The sequence below is a fragment of the Erpetoichthys calabaricus genome, chromosome 18 (assembly GCF_900747795.2).
Source record: "Erpetoichthys calabaricus chromosome 18, fErpCal1.3, whole genome shotgun sequence".
NCBI classification, from domain to species: Eukaryota; Metazoa; Chordata; class Cladistia; order Polypteriformes; family Polypteridae; genus Erpetoichthys; species Erpetoichthys calabaricus.
Window position 1 is genome coordinate 11,200,645 of NC_041411.2, and position 11,731 is coordinate 11,212,375.

The window sequence follows — 11,731 nt, forward strand, 5'->3', positions numbered from 1 at the left end:
GTATTATGTCCAAATCTTATTGAAGAATTTCATCACGAAGGGTTATCAACAGTAAAAACGAGTATCTTAGCACCGAGAAACGAGGAAGTCAAACAAATTAACGCCAAAAATGTCAATCGGTTACAGATCAAATTGGTTAAATGCGTCCAAAAATGTCAATTGGTTACACAGTGAATTGGTTAAATGCGTATTAATAGACTATGCTGAAACAGTTGGTGGTGATGGTGCGGAAGATGAAAACATCAACTTACAATATCTCGAAGAATATCTACAATCGTTAACACCATCCGGTCTTCCACTGCACAAATTAGAGTAGAAAGAAGGATGTATTCCAGAAAGGTAATGTAGGACATCTTCAGGGGTTAACATTAGACACCGAAGGAGATCTTGATATGCCATTCGTATTAAAACATTAACAGTTTCCTGTTAGAATTGCTTTTGCAAAGACAATTAACAAATCTCAGAGCCAAACATTCGAAAAAGTCGTTTTATTTAACAGAGAGAATACAACGATATTCACTCACGGGCAGTTATACGTTGTGTTGTCACGATGAAAGTCCAAACACAGAATCAAAATTCAATGCGATATTGACAAAAATGTAATTCAAAAAATTGTTTTTACTGAAGTTTTACAAGCATTGTAAAAGTATTTGCGTGTTAATTTCAAAGTCAAACAGAATAAAATTATATTACGCAACGAATAACTCTAACGCAACATGAAACATAATTTACTTTCAAATTATTACGTTTTAATCATTTTTAATATGGTTAATTACTTGCTGTAATGTAAAATAGTTCTATTATGCATATGTAACAATACCCACGAAAATAACAATCTGTTTAAATTGTACATCCGCATCCCCATATGCAAGCGGCAGAACCACAAAGAGTTTAAACCTAACCCTAACCCTAAACCTAAACCTAACCCCAATATTGTTTATCACCAAAGACAATTGTCTTCAGGTCACTAAGGTAAAATAAAACTATGCCCAAATTTAAACTTACATGGGAACTTATTCAATCATGGGCAGTTATACATTGCGTTGATGCATATGTAACAATTCCCATGAAAATAAAAATCTGTTTAAATTGTACATCCGCATCCCCATACGCGAGTGGCAGAACCGCAAAGAGGCTAGCGCGTAGTGCAGGCCAGGGAGTTGTCGAGCTTATTTGCTTATTTTCTTATTGAAACATTTCTGTGTTTTCATTAACAACTCATATTTCACCTAAATTTCTCATTTTAAATGGTTCTTGTTTTTGATAACATAAAAAAACAAAGAAGTCATAAGGTGCATCCCTTTTGTGCTAAATTAACACACATGCAACAAGGCCTGCTGCACTGCTTAGTGTTCATTTTTTTGCTTGCTTTTCTATAGCAAGAACACACAGAAATTCTTGGCAACTTGAGCTTCATGCTGTCCTTCGTGCAGTGTGTGATGGAGATTGCTGGTAACAAGGGCTACGTGGCTGAGACCAGCTCCGCCGCAGAGGCTTTCCAATTGCAGGAGAGCATAGTTGCTGATCAGATTAGTCTTCTGAGCCGGGAGTGGAGGTAAGTGCTGCCAGATGTCTCTTTGCTGCAGTGAGCCAGAGCACCAGTACAAAGTCAATCGCTTGATTAAATACTGATTTGATTGCTTCTACTCAAATGCTCAGAATAGGTCTAATAAATCAGGGCTTTGGTGAAAGGACGTTTTATCTGTAGTTGTTAGCTGGTTTTTAAAAGTTTTCATTCATGGAAACTTTACTGTATGTTTTATACAAGGGGTATAAATGTAGTTTATTAAAATTTAGAAAAAAAAATAACTAAGAAAGTTTGCCTTTATTGTTAGTGCAGCTTTTTATTTTTTTGGAGAATTCATTTTCATATTGTATGAGTGTAGAGGTTGCTCATAATACACACATTTTGCTCAAGTATTTTTAACATAACAAGCGACAGGTGATAAGACCTTTATTTTCAGTTTTCCATTAGTTAGTGTCAGTCTTGGCTGTTCATTCATAAACAGTTGCCATCATCATCATCCTTATCATCATAAACATTTGTTTGCCTCTGATTGTCGTTTTCTCTAACAGGCAGTTTTGTTTCTTCTGCTTTTACAGCTACGCCGAACAGCTAGTTTTATATATGAAGACAGCTGAGCTGTTGTCGGCCTCCTTACACACTGCTATGGAGCAAATTAAGCAAGGTCGGCTGTGCCCCTCGACTGCTGTTAAGCAAGGTGGGCAGACAAAAGTTGGGAGTGTGTTTTGCAAAATCTAATATGTTTTCCTTAGAATTGTTTTATGCAGTGTGATTCAAAAATATTTTGCAAGGAATTATCTGTTTTTCAACTCGCCTGTCCAGCTCTGGGTTTATGGGAAGTCACTTGACGCTTTCCAACTGCAAGAACTTTGTTTTCAAGAACCAGTGAGCTCCCGTATGATGTAGACCCTGGGCCACTTGTGGTCCCTGGCCCTGTTTTGTATTCCCACCACACAACAGGAACTGTAACTTTTATGCAGAATATGTGACACGGCAAAGTCAAGCATTTGTGAGTTCACATAGGACCCCAACCCACATTGCTTCGATGCAGCGTACCAGGAAGGTGGCTATGAAGAGTGAGGCGGTGTGAAGTGCAGCGTGATTTGAATTTCATGGAGGACCAAATTCCGCCCCCTGGAATGTGATTGCAACTTCACGGGGGAGATTATTACTTCAGTTTGGTGTGTGGTGCTGCATACCTGGGAGGTGGAGACGGCTGTAAGGAGTGATTCGGTGCAAAGTTCAGCGCTTCATTTTCACTGATAACTCTCCAAAGTCCAAACTTCTAACAGTTTTGAAAGATGACACCAGTGATTGTGGTCAATCAGTTAGCACAATTCATTGCCTAAGCCTTGCCCACGATATTTCATGGTTGAATGAAAAGTTCATAACCTGGAGCAGGAGTGGAAAAAGTACCAGGAGTTGCCTACCAGGAACTCCAAATGTCCCACGCTACCTGCAACAGGAATGCTTCAGAAGTTCCTGTGTTTCTAAAAACTTTCTGATTCCTGAAAAAGTTCCTGTGGTGGGAAAGCACTAAATCCATGTTAATTAAGAAATGAAATTTTCATATGAAGAATAGTTCAAGATTTCACCAATAGATGGCGCTAGTAATGGATAGAAATATTAAAGGAAGTGTTAAAATATTGATTACAAAATTATACTAAAACAAACCCAAGACTAAAAAGTTGAAAATAATATATACAGTGATCCCCCGCCTATCACGGAAGTTATTTCGGTGGCGCAGTGGTAGTGCTGCTGCTTTGCAGTAAGGAGACTGTGGAAGATTGTGGGTTTGTTTCCTGGTTCCTCCCTGTGTGGATAGCGCTTTGAGTACTGAGAAAAGCGCTATATAAATGTAATGAATTATTATTATTATTATTATGTTCTAGACCCATCAGCGATAGGTGAAAATCCGTGATATAGAAAGACCATATAAACATTTTTTTTTATAGTTTAAGCCTTAAAATACCCCTCCCACTCGCTTTAAACACACGTAAACTTATTAAAACACACTTTTTAAACACATATGATATGTGGATGTCGGGCTAAGGATATGAGTAACATCTCTCTATTATAAAAAAAAATCTTGGCAGGGAGGCCAGGGAGATAAGGCATGATCTTCTCTGAAGACAATTTGACATCCCGCGAGAGACATTTTAACATTACGCAAGGCAAGGCAGTGAGACAGAAGGACAGCTGCTGTACATGCTTTTAAATGATCGACGTGCAGAGCGACAAGCAGAACACACATCTTAGCAGAGGCACCACAAAGCCAGTAACTGATCCGTCTGCTTCCCCTTAGCGGGCGTTCAGCTCCCCCCCTTTCAAAACGCAAGCGGGAGAGACGCTAAGTGGCAGGATCGTAGTGCACCTCTGGGGGGGTTGAGCGAAGCAATCGAGACCAGATCATCTCGGAGAGACACTTTGACGACACACGAGACTAGACATTACAGCCTTAGGAAGCAAAACCCATGAGACGGTGACCTTTGCATGTCACGCGCTACTTACAAACAACTTAAAACAAGATCACAGACATCTAACTTAGCAGTTGTTGGAATGCTTTTGGCAGACACACTTTAGGTGCTCCCAGCTCTTAAAACAACGACAACCAGAACACGCAGCTCGCCAGAAGCAGAAATCCAGCAAGCCAACAGGTGATCCGAGTGCTTCTCCTTAGTGTGCGTTCAGCCCCCACACCCCCTTCACAACGCGAGCAGCAAAGACGCGAAGTGGCAAAAGGACAGCTGCTGTACAGGCTTTTAAATGATCGACCGACACGCAGTGCGCCAGCAGCAGCAGCAACAAGCCAGCAGATGATCCGAGTGCTTCTCCTTAGCGTGCATTCAGCCCACAGCCATCCGGTAAACCAAACCTGGGGGTGGGCAAGCAAAGCAAGTAGGGGGGCGGAGCCCCTAGTAATAATAATAATAATAATAATAATAAATCTGTGATGTACCGGGGGCGTGATAGCTGAATCGCGATATAGCGGGGGATCACTATATATAAAAAAATACTTTTTAAAAACCACACTTATATTAAGTTAAAATGTGTACTAAAAAGTAAAAAATAAGTCTCTCATACACCACTCGTAAAATAAAAGCGTGGGCACTTTTCATCAGTCTTTAAAATCTTAACAAAAGCGCCCATGCTTTTATTTTATGAGTGGTGTATGAGAGACTTATTTTTTACTTTTTAGTACACATTTTAACTTAATATAAGCGTGGTTTTTAAAAAGTATATATATATATATATATATATATATATATATATATATATATATATATATATATATTATTAATTCTGCATTTATGGATTTTAATATCTAAATACATCTATATTAATATCTAAATACAAAGTAAGGTCCTAAAGTAGTAGTAAGGTCCTGAATTATTTGATAAGCTAACCTCTGAGTAGTCATTAAGCCTCATCATTAAAGAGCAATAGAAAATAAAAAACAAAATGACATTTCAAAAAATTATGATTTTTTAAAGAGAAGGCGTGCATTGACTGTTTGTGGAAAGTGCTATTATTGACCTTGCATGTAAATATCACCATTGTGACTGAATGTGCTGTGTAATTTGTTATTTAAGAAAGGGAATTGTTTACCCCTGCTTAAGTGAGCCTGTTTAAACCTGTTGTGAAATTTACAGTAGTCTCCACACTTTGAGAATTTGGTGTGTGATGATTGAGTCAAAAGTCAGATGATGACATTATTTTCTTTGAATCGTTTGCTTATATTCTGCACACAATTGTACAGCAACGTATAACATTTACAGTTTAACTCTTTTCAGCTGGATATACCGGGAGACACATTACGTGCCTTCTAGTCATAGGGAATTTTAGACTTTGCTACTGCAGATTTAGTGATTGAGTTACGACTACAGCGCAGTCGTGCTGGCCCCTTTTTCTGGCAGCCCCTTGTGTGCTGTCTGATAGAGCTGTTACTGTACCAAGCTTTATTTTTTCTATTCTTTCGTGGTACATAAACTGTAAGACTTCAGATAGATGAGCTTCTGTTCTGTTTGCATGGTACAAACCCCCCACATTCTTTATTCATCATTACTGTATTGTGTGCGTCACACTTCTGGATGAGCACCCATTGCTTTTCAGCTCTCATGCACACATAGCCCACCTCTATGACTGTAGATGGAGTTTAACCTTTTTGATTTTGTCAGACTAATTTTAGTCAGTTCCCAGGGCATGTTGCATTATGGGACCAGCTTCACAGATTGGTACTGCCAGCTGCCGCGACTAGCTACGATTATATTAATGATGGCTACGACTTTAGGTGACTTTTACAACAATTTTATGTGACCAGGCTATGTGATTCTTTGTTGTATCAGTTACTGTATAGCTGCAGAAAGCAACAGCAGTAAATCTGACTTCTTTTTATTTTATTTTTATATCACAGTTTTTGTTTTATGAAGCCACCGTGAAGGAAGAATGAATTTTTTCTTCGGTGGCTAGTGGGTATTTGCCGGTAGACAGCATCTCATTAGTAGCAGCCTGTCTTTAAGTTCCACACTCTGCACTGTGACTTTGTCTGTTTTTAACCCCAAGTTCTTTTTATTTTATTCCCCAAACAGAAAATGCACCTTTTAGATTAATTGGGAACCAAAAAATAAAACTCATAATTCAGGTTGTGTTCCATCCAATGGGCTGTGTTTTTGCGTCCGCTGCTGGGATACGCTGCAGCTCCAAGTAACTGTACAGTGAAATAACAGCAAACATTTAATACATTTAGTTAAGAGGTGAAATGATGGTGAGAAAAGAACACAGACTATGATTTCAAGATTTCCTCATTTGCTACCCTTTAGTAAGACTGTTTGACTTCATTTTGAAGACTGTGTTGTTTTTATTGCTGAAGTTTTCATTATGATATCATGAATTGCTCTCATTTACTTGTGGACATCTGTAGTATACAAACTCTACGGTATGTGCAAGCTTTCATAGCACAGGCAGGCAAATGGCACGGTAAGAAGTCAGCTCTTGGTCTTGACGTGGGTAACTAAATAGGTTTATCTTTTAATCCTTCGTGTGAGTAGGCGGCATAATCAGAAAGCATTAATTCAATGATTTGGTCATCTCCTGCCTCCTCACAGGGACTGTTATTGACACGAGCAGTTAATAAATTAAGAAATAAATCAAAGATGCCATAAGCCCATCTTGGGGCAATATTATCTAAGGACTATGCCTTATTTATGTTACATATGTATTTATTAATGTTCTTAATCTGGTACAGCAAAATAAAGTACTTTGTAATCTTGTAGATTAACCCTGATAATCCCAGCCTGGTAGATGAAATGATGTCCTAGGCCTTTCCTTTATCTCATAGTGCCCAGCCGATTATTTTATTTCTATCTGACATCTCCTCCTCCTCCTCCTCCTCAGTGGTGAAGAAACTGAACGAATTGTACAAGTCAAGTGTGACCTCCTGTCGTGCCCTCAGTGCTCGGCTGCAGCGTTTCTTCTACGACAAGCAAAAGCTGATGGACAGGATCAACAGCTTTACGGCGGAGAGGCTCATCTACAGCCATACAATCCAGATGGTGTGTAATGATGATTTTGCATTTTTATACCTGTGGGGTTTGCGAGTTGTTGTCATTGATGGATCTTGTAAATAGATTCTCGGAGCCCATTTCTTTTCACTTGACAATCAGATTATTGAAGAACACAACTCTTATCTAAACCTAATCAAAATACTAAATAAGAACATCGGGTGAGGTGTCATGTGAATATAAATGTTTTCTCCATCAGCCTTTACGTGCCTATTACAGTATGTCAGTTATCACAGTTAAATCCATTACTGGCAAATTCAACTTCTAATACATTCTCACTCCACTGAGTCACTCGCAATATAGCAGCTCTCTGCGATCTAATTACATTTTCTGTTTAGGGCAGTAGTCGATGTCTGTGCACAGTAGTAGAAGATCCAAACATTGACAGATTAATTCTTGGCTTTTACTCACATCATTAGTTATGCTCTGTGACTTCTAAATATTGCACACCCTAGTCCGGCTATTTATTTAGATGAAATGTGAAAATATTCTGTATGCTCATGTCAAATAAAACTTGTATACCAAGTGGTGTAAATTACTTTGGGTAGAGGCGTGTGCTAAATTAATAATTATAGTTCAGTAATGGACTGCTGATTTTAACATTTTAGCTCCTGACATAATACATGGTGAGTTTTTGGTTTATTTATTTCTTGAACTGATTTGCTTCTAAGACATGGAACCCTATAAAGGAATGTTTTCAGTCCGCTGGGTGTTGGGATTGTTTGGAATTGTATTGTTGTACCTGCCTTTTTAAACTCAGTCCGTCATTTCCCAACCCACTATATCCTAACACAGGGTCCTGAGGGTCTGATGGAGCCAATCCCAGCCAGCACAGGGCGCAAGGCAGGAACAAATCCCGGGCAGGGCACCCACACACCAAGCGCACACTAGATACAATTTAGGATCACCAATGCACCTAACCTGCATGTCTTTGGACTGTGGGGGGAAACCCACGGAGACACGGGGAGAACATGCAAACTCCATGCAGGGAGGACCCAGGTCTCCTTACTGTGAGGCAGCAGCGCTACCACTGCGCCACCGTGCCGCCCTGCCTTTTTAAAGTGGCCTCCCCCAAACAAAGTTAGGACCACTGACGGGGAGGACAGTACCTGCACACTTTTGCTTCCATTCATTTATTTGGTATCGCTCTGCACTCCTGCCAGTGCACTGTTGATGTATTAGTGATTTGTGGGAAATAAAGTCAGCTTCAGATGAAATAAGTGGATGGTGATTAGGTTGGTGAAGCTTTTGTTACTTCTCTGTTCAGTGCTGGGGATATTAGCTGCTCTGTGAATGTATAATTCTTGCACAGTCATCCAGTAGCAGTAACCTGATGTGCAAAAATACGCGCAATCAAAGATCAAATTAGATAACATGAATCAGGCGGAAATGAAAATGTTGCTGATTAGAGCCAAATGCCCAGGGAGTCAACTACATAACGACTGGCTAAATTCATCTTGAAAGTCAGCACCAATGACAGATGGCGGCAAAGCAAACTTCATCCAAATTTCTTTGCTTGTGCTTGCACTCCATCTTCTAAACTTTGATAAAAAAGCTTTTTATTTCTTTATAGTAGCAAGTGTCTTATCTGGAATTGTGTTTTTTTTCCGGTTTCTACTATAACTTTATTCAAGGAACCGTTCTTGTTTTAATGTTATATTTATCTGATGTAATTATGGTGGGTTTTTATCAGGTTCAGTCTGCAGCCCTGGACGAGATGTTCCATCATGGAGAAGCATCCATTCAGAGGTACCATAAGGCTCTGCTGCTGATGGAAGGGCTGTCCCTCATTATCACGGAGCAGGCCGATATTGACAACATCAACAAGTGTAAGTCTAGAGCTTCCTGATAAGGAGTCTTGTCTCGTTTAGTCAGCAGAGCTTTTCCTGAGGTTTATAAACCACAGTATCGTTTCGATGAATGACTAAAACACAGCGTCTTGTTGAATGCTCCAAAGTCGTATTCCTTTAAATCCTATAATCTGACAAGCACTTCTACTGTCATGAACAGAATTTGTATTTGACAAGTAGCGATTATCCATAACACAGCTGCTCTCGCTTCCTGTGCAGCGTCCAGAGCACACCGTGCGGCCCCCTGCTTTGTTAAGGCTTCACATTGTGAGCGGGTTAATTGTGCTTCTGGACCTCCCTTTATTTTTCTGTACTTTGTTCTACAAATGAGAGGATATGATACACAGAAAAAAAGCAAATGTATATGAATGTGTTTTATTTATTTAGTATTTGGCTCTTAGGTGGAAGAAGCTGCATAACTTGTGTGTTCCTCCATGTAAAGAATTAGTTCACAGCTCTTTTCCACGTTAACAGTATTTTTACCTTTTAATGAAATTACATTTTTGGCAAATAAAATTTTCTAAAGTAAACTTTACGGCTGCATCAAGTATAGGTATTTCATGTAAAATCTGGATTGTCTTTTAATGTCAATTTAAAAAATCCGAGTTTGGATGAGTGTGATACATGCTAACGAAATCGCCTGCTGGATCCTTTACCTGTGGGCACCAGCATTGCTCTTTACAGTCCCTTCTGTCATTTGCTTAAATATAACAAAAGTGAGTTCCAGCCATTCATCCCTTATAGCAGTCTGAAAGCTCACTGCTTCTGGATTATTCCTCTGATGTACTGGGTAGGAGTTAAATGTAGTGTAGTTTTTAACAGAAACTAACGAATTGTGTGAAATAAAATGCAGCACCTGAATCCATAGACCTCACAGCAGAGGAGACCATTCAAAGCTGAACAGAAACAGGTGTCCGGCAGCAGCTGAACTGCAAAGCCCCACGGGAAGCAGACAGGAAAAGGATACCTCGACTGTGTCTTTCGATCAGAAGCAGACGTGAGGTCATTCTGTAGAGCAGGGGTCTCCAACACGTCACTCGCGAGATACCGGTGGTTCGCCACCCCTTTCCAAGTAGCTCGCCAAAGGGTTAATGAATCCTACATAAATTTGAAAACTTGATTAGTCAAATTAGGGGTGAACGATCTTTCCAAAAAATCATATCACGATCCACAATCTGAATTGCAATCTATCTTTTCAATGTGGCATACACTTAAGAGAATATCCGGACTCAAACTCATCAAGACCTAAGTAATACTTTATTTTAAATATCAAACAAAGTTGAATTCAGTTGTTCTCTCGTTCGCTAGCTAAGCAGAGTTAAGGAACATGCCATGAAGCTGGTGAGTGAGTAAGGAAGCCCCCATCACCCCCTCCCCTCGGCCTGCTGCATGTTTCTTGAATTCGTGCAAATAAATCGGTACTGCAAGCGAACTCTGATACATAGTGGAATGAGAGAAGAAGTCACAAAATCAACCGGAATGTTCAAGCAAATTATAGAAAAAACCCCGATCTAAATCCGTTAAGTAGTTTTCTCGTGAACAGGGGACAGACAGACATACATTGGATTTTATATACAGTGGAACCTCGAGATACGATCACCTCTGTATACGAGAAATTCAAAATACGAGGAAAGTATGAGTGAAAAATTCAGATCTAAATGCGAGCATTGGCTCGCGTAACGAGCCACGAGCCAGGCTGTGGGTATAGCTCGCGGCTTAGCGAGGGGGCGTGGTAGCAGTTGCGAGCCGCGATCTGCGGTGTCTGCGTTTCTCACTTAAGTGCACAGGTGGGAAACTGCCCACATCCATGATTGTTTCTTTGCTGATGGGCTGCAGCTGCCATGTCCTCCCCGCATATATAGAGAAGCGCGAGCCGGTTAAGGGGGGAGAAAAAGTAAAATAAAAGAGAGCGAGAGCGAGAAAGCAAGCAGGCAGGCAGGCAGTAAGTCGGTGCGGGAGAGCGAGCGAGCGAGTGCAGGCTTGCGTGTAGCTGAACAGTGAGCTGAACAGGCGAGCCAAACAGCTGAAGCAGGACGGTGTAGAGAAGGTCAGCTGCATTAAGAGTGTCTCGCATGTTGCAGAGCCCGCAGGTGAGACGCTAACAGAGAAGAAGCACCGGGGATTGTCATCTGTTTTTTAAAGCCTGCTTCCTGTTGACGTTTTAACCTCGTGTTAAAGGATTGTTATTCTTGTGTATTTTAAACCTCCATTTCACAACTGTTTTAAGGATTATTTATTTAAAGATTTATTGAATGCTCTACTGCACTTTGGACACCTGTTTTGATTCTTTTAATAATCAGTTATATTATTTACCAGTGTTATTTATTAAAGGTAGACTACAGTATATATAATTTATCAGTGTTATTTGTTAGGAAAATTGATTTTTATGTTAATATATTTGGGGTGCGGAACGGATTAACTGGATTTCCATTATTTTCAATGGGGAAGTTTGTTCTAGATACGAGAAATTTGCTATACAAGCTCAGTGCTGGAACGAATTAAACTCGTATCTAGAGGTTCCACTGTATTAATAAACCTTCAAAATAATGTGCAGTTAAAGTCTCAACAGCATTTCTGGAGCTTAGTAGAGCCAGATAACTAGAAGAATCTTCACCAAGCAGCCCTGAAAATGTGTGCTTTGTTTGGGTCTCCATACCTCAGTGAGTCTGACATGAATGTCATGAAATCAAAGTTCAGAACACGACTGACAGACGAACATTGACATGACTCCAGAAGAGTGAAGCTGAGAGGCTCCACTCCACCATACACCTCTCTTGTTGACCCCATGCAGTGAC

The 11,731-nt window shown here is 40.0% G+C and overlaps 1 protein-coding gene across 1 annotated transcript in view; it reads left to right on the plus strand.

The window, feature by feature from the left end:
- Positions 1 to 11,731, plus strand: part of LOC114669221 (serine/threonine-protein kinase ULK1-like) — a 110,597-nt gene that overhangs the window by 94,592 nt on the left and 4,274 nt on the right. Inside the window, exons 23-26 of the mRNA XM_028825415.2 lie at positions 1,380 to 1,555; positions 2,104 to 2,222; positions 6,920 to 7,077; positions 8,780 to 8,915. Of these exons, the coding sequence (XP_028681248.1) occupies positions 1,380 to 1,555; positions 2,104 to 2,222; positions 6,920 to 7,077; positions 8,780 to 8,915 (589 nt within the window). The remainder of the gene's footprint in view (positions 1 to 1,379; positions 1,556 to 2,103; positions 2,223 to 6,919; positions 7,078 to 8,779; positions 8,916 to 11,731) is intronic.